Source organism: Typopeltis vanoorti, chromosome 22 (assembly GCF_054136105.1).
Source record: "Typopeltis vanoorti isolate ZY-2024b chromosome 22, IOZ_Tvanoo_1.0, whole genome shotgun sequence".
Classification (NCBI taxonomy): Eukaryota; Metazoa; Arthropoda; class Arachnida; order Uropygi; family Thelyphonidae; genus Typopeltis; species Typopeltis vanoorti.
Window position 1 is genome coordinate 30,353,568 of NC_143570.1, and position 19,641 is coordinate 30,373,208.

The 19,641-nt window shown below is 34.5% G+C and overlaps 1 protein-coding gene across 5 annotated transcripts in view; it reads right to left on the bottom strand.

The window, feature by feature from the left end:
- Positions 1–19,641, bottom strand: part of LOC150094270 (protein DOP1A) — a 613,349-nt gene that overhangs the window by 492,394 nt on the left and 101,314 nt on the right. For all 5 annotated transcript variants that reach the window (XR_016550242.1, XM_090412136.1, XM_090412135.1 and 2 more), the window contains 2 exons: positions 11,272–11,447; positions 5,586–5,754 (listed from right to left, as the gene is read on the bottom strand). Coding sequence is in view for 4 of the 5 variants with exons in the window: in XM_090412136.1 (XP_090268262.1) it covers positions 5,586–5,754; positions 11,272–11,447 (345 nt within the window). In the remaining variant the exon portion in view is untranslated. The remainder of the gene's footprint in view (positions 1–5,585; positions 5,755–11,271; positions 11,448–19,641) is intronic.

Genomic DNA, 19,641 nt, shown 5'->3' on the forward strand with positions numbered 1-19,641 from the left:
TTTCCTAATATCCTCGTTTTTAATATGATATTGCCATTTGATGCCATCTGTTTATGCCTATAATCTTTCTCAGGACTCTCATATCTGTGGTCTCTAGTCTTTGGTCAAGTGTTTTACTTCTGACCCAGCTCTCAGATCCATAAGTTAAAACTGGTTTGAACATTGTCTTGTATATAGCTAATTTAGTGTTCTGACTAATTTCTCTCTTATTCCATATGAATTTATTCAATTGACTTCCTACCATACCAGCTTTGCTGATTCTGTTGTCAATTTCTATATTTAATTTACCATCTTCAGTAAAAATCGTGCCTAAGTAGGTGAAATATTTCACTTGTTCCATAGGTTCTCCATTCACAACACAGTTGACATTTTCAATGATTCTGCCTATTTTCATTGTCTTTGTCTTTTTATTACTGGCCTTCATACCATATCTATTACAACAGCAATTCAATTTAGTCAAAGAATCTTGCAGACTTGTAGCGGATTTATTTAGAAGTATAACATCATCTGCATAAAGCAAAGAGCTGACATCAACATATCTAATTTTGATATCATGTTACCACCTTGCTTCATAATGTGATCCATATAGATAATGAATAACAGAGGGGATAATGTACATCCTTGTCTCACACCAGATATAACATTAAACCATCTTCCTGTACTTCCTTCAATTCTAACTGCTGACTTACAACTCAAATAAAGACTAAGTATTGCTTGATATAATGCCCCATTGACACCATATAACTGTAGCATATTGAATAGCTTCTCTCTTGGCACCTTGTCATAAGCCTTTTCCAAATCGACAAAACTTAAATACAGATCTCTGTTATATTCCCATGCTTTCTCGACTATTTGTTGTAAAGTGAAGATCTGATCCTGACAACCTCTATTTGGCCTAAATTCCAGCTTGTTCTTCACAAAGCTTTTCTTCCACAATTCTTCTCAACCGTTTCTCAAGCATACTTGCATAGATCTTGCCAGGAACACTCAGTAGGGAAATAGCTCTGTAATTCTCATTCAGTTTTATTTCCCTTTTTATATATGGGTACTATGAGAGCTCTACTACAATCATTGGGAATTCGTCCCTCTGTCAAGGCTTTCTGAACTATGCAGTGCAGCCACTGTAAGACTCTTATACCACAATACTTCAGCATTTCTGGTCGAATATCATCTACTCCTGCTGCCTTTCCACATTTCAAGCCTTTGATGGCTTTTTCTACTTCAAGTATGGATATGTATTCCTGACTGCATGCCTGGTCAGTGTTTTTTACCACTGTGTTGTCATCACTGCTTGTTTCATTTAGCAGTTTTTCAAAGTAATTACTCCGTACTTCAAGGATATCTTTTTTCTCCCGTTTTCATATCACCTTTATCATCACTAACTCCTTTTACAGCACTCTTTCCTCCATTCCTAAGCTTCTTCAACAACCTCCAGAATATTTTGCCACCTTCTTGATATTTATTTTCTATATTCTTGCCAAAGTCCTCCCATGACTTTTGCTTAGCTAGTTTTACACACTGTTTAGCTTTCTTACATTTGTCTCTGTATTCTCTAAGAACACAAGCTGACGTATTTGCCAGGAACTTTTGATATGCTTTCTTCTTTTCCTTCACTGCCTCTTTAACTTCCTGTGTCCACCAGGGAGTTCAGATTTTTTTATCCTTGCAGACAACTCCACCACATGCCTCTCTGACAGAATCAATCAATGTTTTCTTCAAAGTTTGCCACTGACTCTCCAAAGTTTGATTCCTGTTCTGAAACTATTTCATTTTTTCTTCAATAATCTTTGTGTATTTTAGTCTACAATTCACATCTGAGAGCTGCTCAACTTTTATTCACTTTAAAACTTTCTTACATGTTATTCTTTTCAATATGAAATTCAATTTTATCCTGCTCAAGACTAAATAGTGATCACTTCCAATTTCAAATCCTCTGTTCACTCTGGTGTCCTGCACCAGGGAGAAAACATCACTATCAACAATAACATAGTCAATGAGACTTTTCTTATTCCTTGCCTCTTCTCTCCATGTGAATTTGTGCACATTTTTATGTTGGAACATGGTGTTAGTAATAACCAGTCCATGTCCTGAGCAGAAATCCAACAGATATTTGCCATTATTATTAGCTTTGCTCTTTTCTCCAAATTTTCCCAAAATATTTTTGTATGGCTAACAATCATTTCCTACTCTGCTATTTAGATCCCCAACAAGGACCAACTTTTCCTTTTTCATTGTGTCAGTTGCTTTTTCTAAAGCCTCAAAAAATTCCTCCACTTCTACCTCAGTAGAATCTTCTGTGGGACCATTGGCACAAATAAGTCTCATTGTCCAATTCCCCTTTCTCATATTTGCCCACATTACTCTACTTGAAACTGACTGCCATTCAAGAAGATTAGCCTCGTATTTTATGTTGAATACTATGGCTACTCCTTCTTTTCCTTGATTGTCATTGCCTGAATATAACATTTTTTATTTATTGCTCAGAAAGATCTCACCAGTTTTTGTCTTTTTTGTCTCAGTCATTCCTATTATGTCGATCTGGTACTTATCTCATTCTCAGCTAGTTCCATTTCTTTGCCATTCAGGCTTCTTATGTTGATAGTACCGATCTTTAACTCTGGTGATGTTCAGTTGGGGTTTGTTTTCAGATTTGTTCCAGTAGCTGACTTTTCGCTGTTTGCCCTGGTTCCTTGGCGAAAACAACGGGGGCCTTGTTTAACTTGGCAACGCCCCAGCCGGCATCAAATTTTGCCTAAAGAATCTCTCCTTACCAAAATAGAAAAGGCCACTTCATTCCTACCTACTCAAGATGCTAAACTTCTACACACTGAATAAATATTCAATATTTATAATGCAAAACCTCCAACAGATAATATTTCTTCAGCTGAACGACAGGCTATAAAAAGTCTAAAAAACAACAGAGATATAATAATATTACCGGCAGACTACAGTTGCCCTCAGTTCACCATAATAGGATGCTTCAATTGCTTGAAAATAATGCCTATTCAATACTTCAGGAAGATCCAACTTGAGAACTACAAAATCACACCAACAATTTATTAAAAACAACAACTGAACTATCGCGCAACATTCAGCTTCTCTACTCTATCTTCATCCGCTTATCCCACATATTTATGCAGTTCCTAAAATCCACAAGGAAAACATCCCTCTTCGTCCAATTTTGGAAGGTATTGATTCTCCGACTTACAAACTTTCTAAACATCTTGCTAAATACCTCAAATGTTTTTCTAACAAGTCTTCATTTTTCAACAATACCATGAACTTTGTATCACACATTAAGGATATAACTATCAATGAGAATGACATCATAGCTAGTTTTGACATAGTTTCCTTATTTACAAATGTCCCTACGGAAGAAGTACTGATATTACTAAATGACAAATTATCCAAAAAAAATGTTTGCTTTATGATCCATTGCATTAAGTCTGGTTACTTTTGATATCAAGACACCATCTACAAACAAAACCAAGGTCTAGCGATATGCAATCCTTTATCCCCTATTCTTGCAAACATTTATTTAGAGAATTTTGAAACAAAAGCTATATCATCCTTCTCGTTTAAACCTAAACTTTAGAAACGTTATGTGGATGACATTGTTATTATTTGGAGCCATGCTCACAATTCTCTCATGGATTTTCTTGATCATCTCAATAATCAACATTCTAATATAAAATTCACAGCTGAACTTGAATATGACAATTCCCTACCTTTCCTGGATATAAAACTGTCCCGCCGCTCTGGAAAATATAGAATTTAAATGTATAGAAAACCTACACACACTAATAGATATCTTCATAGTCAGTCCCATCATTTTCCTCCACAAAAACTTGGAACTATTTCTACCTTAGGATATAGAGCACGCTCTCTTCTAAATGACCAGGATGAACTACAAAAAGAAATTAATTTCCTTTCATATGTCTTTAGACAAAATGGATATTCTGATAGAACCATTAAAAAATTCCTTCTAGATCCTCCTAGCCACTGCACTGAAGAAATAACTAATATTAGGGGTAATATCTCTATTCCATACATCAGTTCAGTCTCTCAAAAATTAGCTAGAGTTCTTAAGAAATACAACATCAGGACTTTATTTACTACACTCCCAAAAATCCACTCTCTAGTAAGTCATCCAAAGCCTCATCATCATAATCTGAAATATCCTGGCATGTACAAGATGTGGTGTGACTGTAATATCCCTTATTTTGGTCAAACAGATAAATCTATTGAATTACGTATAGAGGAGATAAGAGACACATTTCTTACAAAAGAACACGTGCCAGTGCCTTGTCTAGTCATGTTCGTTTCTCGAACAATCCTGATGATGAACACCAGGGTCATTCAGTCTGCTGGGATAGATCCAAAAATATCTTTCGTTGCCATGATGAGTTTGAAAGAAAAATTGTGAAGTCCAGAGAAATCATCCTTACTCATGCACATTTAAATAACAATTTGAGCTACAACCTCCCAGATAGCCATTCTGCTGTTGTTCAGTACTGGCGTTCACGAGAGACTGCTAGTACGCACTCACTCACCAAGCAATGCCATGATTGAAAGAACAATTTAAATGTAACTACAACGTTTTTTTCATGTTAATTATGTACTGCAATTTTTTCCAGTGTTTTTAATGCTGTTTGATATTTTTAAAAGACACCTGAAGAAGGCAGGCTGTCAAAAGTCGAAACTAGTAGTGTGTTATACCATTACAATTATTCTCCATTTCAGTCATTAAATTCTCTTTATATTTATATATATATATATAAAGTATTTTACCTTGGGTATAATAAATGTTAAAGATACCAAGCTATTTTAAACCTGGTTTTACTCCATTTCCCAAGTAAGCAAACAGACAAACAAGTCAAGTTTGCGCCTGCAAGTATTGCAAGTCTAGCTGACCCCTGCACGTGTTGCAAGACCAAGGCAACTCATGGTAAAAGTAGAATAAGCTGTGATTACTAATCTTAATATTTACCCTTAATGCAAAGCACATCTCCTGGAGGAGATGTATAATGCTTTGTATTAAAGGCGAGGGGCCACTACCCAGACCGGTTTTGACCTTTATTGAGGTCTCATCAAGGGTAGTGGCCCCTTGTCTTTAATACAAAGCATCATACATCTCCTCCAGGAGATGTGCTTTGCTTTAAGGGTAAACATTAAGATTAGTGATCAGAGCTTATTCTACTTTTATCATGACTTGCCTTGGTCTTGCACTACGTGCAGGGTCAGCTAGACTTGCAACACTTGCAGGTGCAAACTTGACTTATTTGTATGTTTTGCTTACTTGGGAAATGGAGTAAAACCAGGTTTAAAATAACTTGGTATCTTTAACACACACACACACACACACACACACACACAAAATTCAGACTTTATTTTGTTTTTCACCAAGTGTTCAGTATTCTTTGAGTTTACTATATTTAACTGATTTCTACTACAATAAAAAATTAATCCAATTGAGTAATTCAGTATTTTAATTAAGACAACTTATTTTTACAACCTATATACACCGTGGGGTGTGTACTAAGATAATCATTAAATTTCATCTTAAATTCAATGGAAATACTCACATCAAAGCAGACTCTCAGTGCCTGAAGAAGCAAATCCTTGACAAATGTATCAAAATATGTATCGGAATTTCCACTCTCAATATTTGAAATAATTTTATTCTGATGTCCTTTTAACTGTTCAGCAGGTACACTCACAGAATCTGTGCCCCATAACCATGCAAACAAACGCCTGTAGAGAACAAAGTTTTAATACATATAAAACAATATACTTTTTATAAGTAGTTTTCTACCTTATACATTCATTATCAGAGGAATCATATACTTAAAATACTTTTATAAACTGATAAAGTACTCTGTAAAAACAAATGTATACATGCATATACGAGGGTGGTCAGAAAACTTCTCGGCCTCGACCACAGATGGCCACACTATCAACAAGAGATTTTTTTTTCTAAGTTGGTACATCTGTCATAAGCATCCATGTGAAATTGCAAGTCATTCTATCCAGTAGTTTGTTTTATACAGCTGTCTGAAGCATTGCCTGTATCCCTTGAAATGGATAAAATTGAGTATTGTGCAGTTATAAAATTCTTTGTAAAAGAAGGTTTAACACCAAAAGAAATTCATTCGAAGTTCATAAAAGTTTATGGGCACGCTTCTCCTTTGTTTTCGACAATTAAGAAAGGCTGCCGAGTTTAAACATGGCCATACCAGCATTAAAGATGATCCATGTGAAGGACATCCAAAAAGTGTAACAATATCAGAAATCACTGATCAAGTGCACGATATGTCTGGCAAGTCAAACTGCATGAAATTTCTGAGACTACAGGCATTTCAAAAGAACATGTAGCATATATTTTGCATTAAGAATTGCAAATGAAAAAAGCTTTGTACAAGATGGGTGTCACGCTTGCTCACAAGATCAAAAACTCACTCGAATGAAAATCTCTTGGAGCATTTAAACAAGAATAAAACTTTTGTTTTATTTTTTGTTTAAAATAACTTTTTGTTTGTTATAAAACTTTTTGTTTGTTAGCTTGGTCCACCTTTGCTACAAGTTGCTTGGTGTTGTACTACCTTACCCCAGTAACCATATTCAGTCCTGAAGATATTTTCAGGCGCAAACTTTGTTTGCTCACACTTGGATAAAGGAGTAAACTAAATGTATTATAGTCTAACCAAGTGAAAATTAAACTTTCAACGTCTTTCTTAAATCCAGAGTAATTTAATAAAAAAGGTGGTACACCTTTTGGCAACTCCTGTAGGTAAAGATGACCTAGCTATTGCTTCTGCCTGGTATCTCCACCTCTGGGCCTGGCTCCCACTGAAGAGACCTCAATAAAGGTCGAAACTAGCCTGGGTAGTGGCCAATCCCTTAATGCATAACATTATACACATCCACAAGGAGATGTGTTTTGCATTATGGGAGATACTGGGATAGGAGTGTTGTTAGCTTGGTCCACCTTTGCTACGAGTTGCCTGGTGTTGTACTACCTTACCCCAGTAAGGTAGTACAACACCATATTCAGTCCTGAAGATATTTTCAGGTGCAAACTTTATTTGCTCACACTTGGATAAAGGATTAAACTAAATTTATTAAAGAATAAAACTGATTTTGTACATTGATTTATTACTATGGATGAGACTTGGATTCACCATTATACACCAGAATCCAAACAGCAGTCAAAACAGTGGACAGAAGCCGGTTGTTCAGCACCAAAGAAGACAAAGTTGGTTCCATCAGCAGGAAAGGTCATGGAACAGGTGTTTTGGGATGCTAAAGGCATTTTGTTTATTAATTATCTTGAAAAGTTTAAAACAATAACCGGGGAATATTATTCTGATCTTCTAACTAGACTAGACTAGACAAAAAAATTCATGAAAAAAGACCCAGTTTGCAGAAGAAAAAAAATAATCTTTCATCAAGATAATGCACCTGCCCCAAAAGTGTTTTGACAATGGGAAAATTAAGGGATATGCACTTATGAATTGTTGGAACATCCACCCTATTTCCCAGATTTGGCTCCCTCTGACTTCCATTTCTTCCCAAAACTAAATCTCTTCCTCGCATGAGCATTTTTCTTCGAATCAAGAAGTGATTGCAGCTGTAGAGGGGTATTTTGCAGATCTTACTGAGAACCATTACAGGAACAGGATAATAGTGCTGGAGCATCGCTGGAATAAATGTATTAGTCTTAAGGGAGATTATGTTGAAAAATAAAAATAATTTTGAAATTATAAATTTATTTTTTCATTGTCAGGCCGAGAACTTTTCAGATCCTGGCCTAACTTTCGAGAACCACCCTGGTTATATCAGTTGATTTAATATCATATTGTTCTAGATGTTTATCAGGATTTTCCTGCCCCCCCCCCCAATACATGATTTATATGAAATAAAAAAATGAAGATTAAGCCACAGATGAAATTTTTCAAATGGATGAATGAACAAAGCATTTATGTGAATTGGTTTAACAGAGGCAAATTTTTAACAAGGTCTCATGACGATGTCATTGTTTATAAACATAAGGGTTATAAACAAGCAAAATGAGATGAAATTAAAAATGATTACAGCAATGATGTGCATGCAAAGCAAGATGCAGGGCCGCAAATCCTAATTACCAATGGAGTCCAAAGGAATTAAGCACATAAATATGTAAATTAAAAAATTGTGAATGGTATAATAGTAAGATTAACTCACGATACTCAGCTAGTTTGAAGCAATCGTTTTTATTCTATGGAAGCTGAATAAGGAGGGTGAGCAGGGGAATGAGAAGCTGGTTCTTTGCATGAAGAGTGATTAGTGAGTGGAATGCATTGCCTGAAAGAGTGCTGGGCGAGGAAACTGTGAATTCAAGACACAGTTCAATGATCTTTTAACATGGGAGAGTATAGACCTCCTGCAATGAGTCCTTTGATTCCATAGAGGTCAGATGTTAATAATAATAACAGTGATGCAAAGTACACTCCATTTTGGAGTGTGCATAATGCTATGCATTATGGAAAGGGCCATTATCCAGAAAAGACACTAAGGTTGAATTAATGCACAAGTCATATAATACCCATATATAAGTATCAAAAAGGTGTATCACCTTATTATTAAAATACTGTGGATCAGAAATAGTTGTAGAAAGTTCTACATCTTTGTGTGAAAGATGTAACCATTTAATTTGGTAACAAATTAAATTAAACTTGCCAAGAAATTATATTCTTGTTTAATCCTCTATCTAAGAGTAAGCAAACAAAGTGTGCACATGAAGAATCATTATGATCATGCCCTCAATAAATGAAAACCAGCCAGGTTGGTGGCCCTTCCCATAATGCATAGCATTATTAAATACATGTCTGAAAGGAAGTGTGTATTGCATTATGAGATACTAAGAGAGTTGACGTGAACTCATCAGCCTCTATATACAAGCAGCCTAGTCATGAAGATAGCTCACGTGTAAACGTTGTTTGCTTCACAATGTGGACAGAGCATTAAACAAGAACATAATTTCTTTGCAAGTTTAATTCATTGGATAGCACGTTAATGGAAAAGGTGACAAAGAACTTAAATTAGAACAAGTGTGACTACGGAGAAGGAAGACTTCGTAGAATGTCTTTCTGCATTTTCATTCATAAAGTGTGTGTTGAAAAACTGTCTGCAAATCACAAGAAGTTACTGTAACATGGATGAATTTGCTCATCTGGCTGATGAAAACCTGAGTCCCAAGTGTATTATAATGGCAAAGCACATTGAAAAAGACATTAGCAGAAGGAAGAGCCATAGGATTCAGACAGTCTAAAGAAAGTTATTATCCTAGGGTATTCAAGCACACAAAACAAGCACAGATGTAAGCCACTGATGATAGTAAAAACTAAATGCCCTGAGGTCTTAAACAGCTTTAAAATTTACTCCATAACATACCATGCAAATAATAAATGGCCCAATTACCAATGAAATTAGATTAGAATCATTTAAAAAAAACTTAAGTATAAAGAGCTAATAAGCTTCATTTCGGCAATGAAAACATTACTTAAATTAAGGGGATATTAAATCCCGCATAGTTTTAAAACCGAATAAGAAACTCAAAGATCGAAATCAGAGAGTTTCCTGCCGATTATAGTAAACTATAAAGTATCGGCGACACTAGCGTTAGCCAATGCAAGTGATCCTAGTACATAGTACAATACCGGGCTAGTGTCGCCGATACTTTATAGTTTACTATAATCGGCAGGAAACTCTCTGATTCCGATCTTTGAGTTTCTTATTCGGTTTTAAAACTATGCGGGATTTAATATCCCCTTAATTTAAGTAATAATTTTAAAAAAAGTTTTTTTTTATGCCTGAAGCCTCAGCACAATGCACTTCTGTAGGCTTACCAAAAAACTGCAAAATTCTTCTCATTCTGAACAACTGTTCTGAATACTTGAGTGCCAGAGCTGAACTCCTGTGTAAGAAAAATGTTTATGCAGTATACTTACCACCAAACTGTATATTTGTTATCTAATACCAAGAAATATTACACCAAGAAGGCTAAGTATAGCTCACTTTTTATGAAAGATTGATTAGATGTCATAAATGATGTAAAACCTGTAGAGATATTTATTAAAGAATCTAACATGAAAGAAGTGCTTTGGCTTGTTGCTATAATATAATATAATAAGAATTAGCATTAAATAAATCTTGGCATAAGCTGTGAAACAAGTAGAACAAGTTGTTCATGAGTTGCTTGAGTATGCAAAACAAATGCTGGAACCTGATGTCAAGGCCACGATGATGAAAAACACAGTACAACATCTATTAGTTCTGCATCACCACTATACTGACTCAGAACTAAGAGATATTGTACTGAATCCTGATAAAAACAGTGTAAATGATGAAGTTCAAAAGATGTAGGTAAAAGACTTACTACTCACAAGTTAATTGAATTGATGGATAAATTAATCAAAGGGATAGAGCAATGCAGCTTTGCAAGAGAACAAGTGAATTTTCATTTAATATATCAAAAACTACAGAGAGAAAGAATAAAAGCTTATGAAGAAACTGCACTTGGATGAAATGAATAAAAACAGTTCACCCAAGTGTTGTTTCATGATTACCAAGGAAAATGTGTATCACAGCAATAGGCTCTACCTATGATTACTCCTCCACAACATCCACAGATCCATGTTAAAACAGATGAAGCAGACAGTAATGAAACAGTAATCCTGACAGACCTTAATTTCCAGACCTTTATGATTAGCTCTACAACAGCAGTAAACTTTAAAATTTTTCCATTTTAGGAATGAAACTGTTGTGATATTATTTTTAAGTACAGCAATTAATAATCCTGTTTCACTTATACTGTATGTACTAATAAACCTCTATCATTTAGACAGTATTAAATGAAATACATTAGCACAAATGATATAGTACAAGATTATTAGAATGAATAGCAGGATTATTAATTAAACAAGTGTTAAATGTAAATTAAATGATTTAATGAAATATATTAGTACAAATTATTTATACATGTACTAATATATTTCATTAAATTATTTAATTTACATTTAACACCTGTTTAATTAATAATCTTGTTATTCATACTAATAATCTTGTACTACATCATTTGTCCTAATTTATTTAATTTAATTACTTAATTTACATTTAAATGCTTTAGAGCCTTACCAACTAATCTGCTGTTAAGGCTCTAAAAAAACAGTCATGTGCATGGCCTATAATAAGAGGATATTATATTTAAATGTCACTTTTTTAATTAATTACCTGTTTAATGACATATCTCTGCGAAGAACCACTGTTACAGCTGCCGTAGTAATGCGAACCATGTCAGCTACAACAAGTTGACTATTATGTACTGGAAAACCTAAAACTAGTAAATCTAAAGCACAACGCTGAACCAGAACACTATTATCTTGTAGAGAAGTACACATTGCTTGCACCTAGTAAGCAAAATAAGTTACAAAATATAACATAAAACATGGAATAATTTTTTGTTACACCTTAGAGGTACCACACAATATAGCGTAACATAATCAGTAAAATAAGATAACTTGGCAAAATGTAATGCGAAACATAAAATATCTCGTGCTTTTCTTTTAAGATACCTTTCTGTTTATTCGTATCAGTCCAAATATGCATGCATTGGCATCTGCAGCTACAATGTACCATGTCAAAAGGCAAAATAGCACAGACAGATAATTATGTGTGTGAAAATAAGGTAAAGTATGAAAATAAAAATAAAATTAGTATATTAAATATATAGTTCTAAAATATTATATATTTGTACTGAGATTCATTTCTTGTAAATATTGAAAAGCACAGGGTATATATGATGGATCATATAAAATCTACCTGCATGCATAAGGCTCAGGTAGATTACTAAAAGCAGTAAAACAATGACTGCACTCATTAAAGTAATAAGGAAATCAATTAAAATATGACGAACAGAGTTCATGAAAAAAAAAAAAAAGCCATCCCTCAACAGGAGGAAGGAGTGAGTTTGTTCATGTATAAGATGAATATGACCTATGACTAAGCAAAAAGTACTTCTGCTATATGATCTCTGCAAAGACTGGACTGCCAAAGTTTAATTTCAGGCTTAATATGATACCTTGATAATATGATTTCTCTATGCTGAGATGTTTGCTACTGGGATATTAATTTTTCTCTTATAATCTGCCTGTAATCCAGGTAAGGGACAAGCAGGCTATAGTATTAGAGAGAACAAGCTCATATCTGCAGCCTTAATTTTTCCTTGATGCCAACATACCTTGGGATCCAACACAGGCACACATTCAAACAAAGCCTCTAGGTGTGACAGAAGAGATGTTGGATCTGAGACAGGGCACTCGATACATGCACTATACTAGACTATTCGCCTGCAGAGAAGTTAATGAGCTATTGTAAATAATGCATCTCTGGTAATGCTTCATCATCATATAATGTAGGGTAAGCTCTATGATACATAAGTTAGTAGTATAATTGTACATTCCAGTAGAATCTGGTTAGATATTGCGCTGCCTGAGAAAGCAGCAGTATACTCCACTAGACTAATTGTGATCTGTCTGAGTAAATCAGTAAAAAATATAAATATTCTAATTATTGGAAAAAGCTTCTAATTTTAAATTCTAATTATTGAGGATTCATTTTGGAAAATTAATAGAAAGAGGGAAAATTATAAATTCATCCTTATTTCATAGCTAATGACAAAAGATGGTGAAATCAGGAATTGTTATTTTTTCACCACATTTCACCTGATTTCACCATCAGGTGAAATGTGGTAGGAGGAAGTTATTGGGCTTACTCTGACTGCAAATAGTGTGATGCTTAAAACTAACCTTTATGGGGACCTCGGGACAACTGGGAGAGAGTATTTCCCACTTAAACTTGAAAGGTTCAGTTAAACAGAAAGATTTTTATGAGAGAGATCCCATCTAAGACTACTGTTGTGAAATTCTTTCAATATGCTGAATCGCCAAACAGCATCATCCGCTTTTCCATGTAAAAGAAAACTAATACCAGGAGCTCACTTTTAAGGAAAGCATCTCTAATAGATGTTTCTAGTATGATGAAATAATCTAGTGCTGAAAACTGTTTTCAGAAGTCAGATTGTATTTTGGGAAGTAGAAAAAAAGAAAAAGATTATAAACCAAAAAAGACAAGAGTAAATGATTTTTTTTTCCAGAACTAGGTGTTAATTTGTTGTGCTTTCTAGATCTTTGCCTGAGTTTGGAAAGGTAATGATCATCAGCTTTTGCAGGAATTAGGAAATGCATGTTCACAGAAAATTCTGTTAAAGAAGCAGATAATTTTTAACCATCTCATACTGGTTGTCAGCTAATCCTAAAGCAACTGGACAACATTCAAGCAGACCAGCTTTCAATTGTCATTCTATAAAGAGCTTATTTAAGGCTCCATTATATTCAAACTGAAGACAATTTGATGTTCTTTGCTTTGCTTTTCAAGACCATTTGCCTAAACTCTTCCCAAGAGTATCTGCAGCTGTTTTATTGTCGGCAATTTTACACCCTTCGTGTCCTAGGATCAAAGATGAGTGAGTAGTAGGTATATTTGCTTTTATTTATTTATTTATTTTTTTTTGGATTAATTTACAGATACTTATACTGTTTACACATGTAGAAAAAAATATGGAATTTTATTCAAAAACACTGAAATATATTTCATCCAAGATTACATGGAAAACATCAGGGAGAAAGACCAGTAACTACATTCAAAACATTAATCATGAGTTTAATTGAATAATTACAGCACTAGGAAAGGATTAAAATTAATTTTAATGCTTCCAATATTTCCAATAAAGGTCTTGAAGGGGGAGGGGGATCTATAGTAGATGCCACTGGTGAACCTTGCTACAAACTAAGCAGCTGGCTAACTCTCTGACCCCCCCCCCCTCACTGGTACCACATCCTATGTAAAGAAACTCCACCCATTTTAAAACCTTAATTGAAAATCAAACTTTAAATAACACAGATATATTGGTAAGCTTTGACCACCTCATTGTTTGCCAATATTCCCTTAAATGACACCTTACACTCTTAAAAAGTGTTTTTTCTTCTGATATTTTAAAGCTCTTTTCCTTTGCCATCAATTCTGGTTATTTTTCTTGGAAGAACAAAATCCAAACAGATAGAGGGAACCACTGTGGGTTTCCACCTCTCACCCCCCTCTTGCCAATTTTTACATGGAAAATTTTGAAAAAAAAAGCCATAGACTCAGCCCCTCTCAAACATTCTATCTGGCTAAGATAAGTAGATTATATGTTCTCTATTTGGCCTCATGGCCCAGACATATTAGACTCCTTCCTCAGTCACTTCAACAGCCTACATCCAAGAATCCAATTTACAAAAAGGAAATTAAAACAGCCTACATCCAAGAATCCAATTTACAAAAGAAAAATAAAATGGTAACCTTTCCTTCTCTGTATATAGAAAACCTACTCACACAGGCAGTACATTCACAAACTCTCCCACCACCACTCCTCTAAACAATATGGCATTATTAAAACTCTAACCAATAGAGCCCACAAGCTTGGTTCCAGTGGAAAATCCCTTTCAACTGAACTCAGCCACATACACAACACCTTCCTTTCTAATGGCTACAGTGATTACAGAACTAACAAAAATCAGTTCCTCCCCCATTAACAAAACCATCTCTTCAGAAATGCCATCACCATACCATATATCTCTGGCACATCGAAAAAATAGCTAGGTCCTTATAAAAATACAATCTCCACATAGCGTTTATGCCCCACCGTAAACTTACTATCCTTATCCATTCCACCAAAGATCAGCTCCCTCCTCTCTCAGTTCCTGGAGTATATAGAGTAACCTATTCTTGCAAGCTAGCTTACTTCAAGGCAGACAGGCAGATCAGAAACCATCCAGACAGAAGAACACAAATTATACATCTGCAATAACGAATCTGGCCTTGCAGATCATGTTTTGGACACAATCCACAGGATCTCCTGGAGAAAAACCACCATGCTCCACCAAAGTAAATTCAAAAAAGAAAGATTGTTTTAGAATATGTGGAGGCACTCAGAAATCAACTGAATTTAAATATGCTGCAAGTAAAAGAAAAATGTATACAGCAGAATGATTTTAAGGAATGCCGATGGTAGGAAGGTAACTGAATCAGTCGAAATAGTAGAATTACTAAGTGAACACTTTTCAAGTCTATATCATCCAGGTGGTGATATTGCAGGAATGAGAGAGGCAAAGGCTTATATGGGAATTGAGGTAAATCAAATGGAGGTGCATAGCATATTACAGAACCTTAATGAATACAGCTGTGGGATTGGATGGTATACCAGCTTGAGTCTTATGCAAAACGGAAAAGGAATTGTCAGAGCGCTTGATCATATTGTTTAATTTAAGTCTCAGCTCTGGGTTAGTCCCGAGAGTGTGGAAAATAGTTCCATTGTATAAAGGAGGCTCCAAAACTGCTGTTGCAAATTACTGACTGATCAGCATGTCAGTCGTCCCATTTCCATCTATCAGGAAGCATGGTTTTGTGAAGGGTAGATCATTGTCTCAGTATCTTGCTCATGTTTTATAATACAGTGACAGCTGAACTGGATAAGGGTAATGGGTTTACAGTGATACTGCTGGACTTTGCTAAGGCCTTTGACAGAATATCACATGGAATTCTAATCAGGTTAATCTGAATAACAGTTTTATTCAGGTGTAGAGTCTCCTCTACTCCTGAAAAAAAATAAGGCCTGTGACTAGTGGTGTGCCGTAGGGTTCTGTTCTTGGACCACTGCTATTTAATTTCTTCATTAATGATAGAGAAAAGGAACTGAGAGGAACTGTTCATTTATTTGTCGATGATGTAAAGTTGGGTAGAGCAATAGTGAATACACGATGTCAAAATTTTGCAGGATGATTTGGATAGATTGGCAAACTGGGCAAAGGAGAATGGATGTCAGTTTAATGTGGCAAAGTGTAAGGTTATGCATTTTGGGGTGAAAAGATTAGCAGCAATATACACATTGGTGGAACTGTACTGTAGAACTGAATCTCTGTACTGTAGAACTGAACCTACAGTACAGAGATTTGGGAGTGTTGGTGAATAGGGAGTTGAAGTTTAGGGGGCACATAGCAAAATTAGCTAAATCAGCTTATCAGATCACTTGGTTGCTGAAGAATACTTTGACAAGCACAGACAAGCAGGTTATTGTTCCTCTTTATTGAGCCTTGATAAGATCCCATCTTGACTACTGTGTCCAGATCTGGGAGCCAGGGTTTTGTTAATATTTAATGAATTTATCCTATAGGCTGCGCCATTGTTATTTATAATGTGTATTATAAATAATATTTCATTTACTAACAATTATTTTTATTTTTGACTCCGAGTGTCCCTATATGTTATTATATTTGCACAAAGAGTTCACTCCAATTGGTGCAATGACTTTAACTCACTCTTTCAGAATCCAACTAATCATTGACTCAACACCAAGTACAAAATAAACACATTTAATAAAACTTAAAACAATATATATACACTTCTAGTAAAAATACATAACTACAATTACAGATTATATGGATCCAAGGCCTTATTTTAAAAAATATAAACTTACTCTTAAGACTAAACACTTTTTTTCTTTCACAATCACAAAAAAATGTTCATAGTCTTTTTCTCTTTCTATTAAGGCTCTTTTCCAGAAGTTACAAGGCTCTGTACTTCATTTTTAGGATCCCTTTAAAATTCTTTTTTACTGCCTCACACAAAACAAAATCAAGCTCCTTCCTACTTGAATATATCTTGGCCAGTTTATAAAAACTTAGTTTCAAGATTTCCCTTTTCTTTACTTATTCCTTCTTGAAACATATTATTTCCACTATTCCTTTTTCGGAATACAATATGAAATTTCCTTTTAACTGCCGCACACAAAAAATCAAGTTCCTTCCTACTTGAATATATCTTGGCCAGTTTATAAAAACTTAGTTTCAAGATTTCCTTTTTATTCTTTACTTATTCCTTCTTGAAACATATTATTTCCACTATTCCTTTTTCGGAATACAATATGAAATTTCCTTTTGACTGCCGCACACAAAAAATCAAGTTCCTCCCAACTTGAATATTCCTCGGCCAGTGTTCTAAAAACTTTCCGAACGCTCTCTTGTTTACCACTGTAACTTGGATATGCAACGCTTTTCTTGTCAGCTGTCAATCAAACATCAAGTTCACTCCGGGAGCATGCGCACTTCAACAACGTCAGAAACTACGCATTGTAATAATATGGCTGACTCGCTGTATCCACCAGCGCTGAAGAAAGTCTTTCACAAACACAAAATTCAACATTTAAAAATACAACAAACTTTCTTATAAATAATACAAATAATCAATTAAGTAAGTACTTCAATATTTTTACTTCTTTACATATTACTTCTAACATAATATTTTCATAACGAGCACATCACAAGTGCAGACACTGTGTGTATGAAAACAAAAACTAACAAGCAAAATTAATACGTAAAAATATTCAGAATTTTTAATATGATTATTTTTACAGTTTCTTCTTAATGAGAAGGAGGTAGAGAGGATCCAGAGACGAGTGACCAAGATGGTAGCTGGTCTATGGAATGAATCTTACGAGAGCAAGTTGAAAATCTGTGGGTTACAGAAATTGGTTGATAGGCAGAAAAGTAGTGATATGATTGAGATATTCAAATTACTGATAGGTTTTTACAAGATTAATTCAGAGGAAATTTTTCAGAACAGGACAGGTCTGGTGGTGGGAGAACTAGGGGCCATCCATGGAAACTGAGCAAGAGTGAAGTTAGCAAGGGTGTTAGAACTAGGTTTTTTACTTGGAGAGTGGTGAATGAGTGGAATAAGCTGCCAGACTGTGATGGAACTCATTCACAGTCATAGGGTGCCATGACTGTGAACGAGTTCAAAGCTAAGTACGATAGATACTGTGTGAATGCTGAATAGTTCTTATTTAGGGCCTCCCTCGATAAGTCTAACGACTCTTTGGAGTTGCCTGTAATAATAATAATAATAATAATAATAAAACTTCCCAAAATTCGGGAAAATTAATTATCAGATGAAGCCTATTGGCTCTTTATTTTAAATAATTAATTATCAGAGATCCCACTTTACATCCTAGGCCATAGAGGGCACACTACCTAGTATTGAGTGTGTTGTTACAAAAGTTATTTGTAATCCCTGAAGATGTCTCAATATTTCGTGTAATATCAGTTAAATAATGCTTCCAATATTTCAATATTGGAAGCATTAAAATTAGTTTTAATCCTTTTTTCCAGTGCTGTAAATATTCCATTAAACCTCCAACATGATGTCCTCACAGCACTTAAGCCTCAACACACAGATTAATCATAAGGATGAATCATGTAGTATGCAGTTACTAGCTCATGTCATGATCACAGCTGATTTTACATGATTATACTATTAGACTTCAAAAGAACCATTGTGTAATGGTGATGATCAGTGATGAGTTAAATCTAGCTCCTATTTTTTTTTTTTCAATTGTCAGTAACTCGATAGGAAAGATTCAAAACACAAAAGTATTAGAGAGAGAAAAATAATATAATTACATACCAATATTATTTGTAAGAAGATGCTTGTATAAACTACAATATACTTAATACTAAACACAGCTTATTTCTGCATAATTAAAAATACTAATTAATAATAAACATGATTTCAATTATCTAGCTAATTGTTGTTACACATAAAATCATTGTGTCCAAATTGTTTAGAAACTTTTTTCTGCTTGAGCCTTAAAGATCAGACTTAAAGACTGTCTATTGAAACTCCAGCACTTCTTTGTGTAGTGAACCATTGAAACGATGGTTCACTGACATTTGTAAAACTTTCTAATTTTTTTTTTTTTTTTTTGTTCTGGTTATGTTGTTTTCTAGTGCGGATGCGTACACATCTTTATTCTTCCGCAATGTTGATACTGCTGAAGGAAACAAAGAAAACTTTTTACACACTTCAACATTTTTTTTGCACAATGTTCTAAATCACAAATAATTTAAAATTTTTTGCAAACTGAGAGACTTATTTTAGTAGACATGTTTCTGAAAGAAGGGTTTATTTTTAACTGATTTTACAATCATGGCAGTGTTTGAGTAAAGGAAAGGAAGAGGGATGGAGGCTGAACACTTGAAAGATAAGTAGAGTGGTGATAGTTTCAAATTAGGTTATAAACCAGTCCATAATCCAATACAGGTGAGCATAAAAGCTAAGTCACTCCTTTCATTTTTGCCTATTCCAAGAAATCCAAGCAATCTGAGCAACTAAGTATGTTTGCATAGGGTACCAAAATTTGTATATCAGTGTAGTAATGCTGGAGAATATGTGTAAATTAAAATCATGGCTTTTTGCTCATTACAGCTGTGATCTCGTTATTTCCATGCTCATTACAACAAAGTTTCGTTGTATGTATATATATATATAAAGTATGAACAGATAATAGTAATCACTTCCCAAAACATGGAGATTGGCATACAGTCAGAGCAGTTAAGCTTCATAGCATTTGAAAGAAAACACTATCAAATTTGAACTTTCTGAAATGAAGAATCTTTGTCTGCTTCCAAACAACTTTATTCCTAGTGTCAATATCATGAGAAGCAAGGC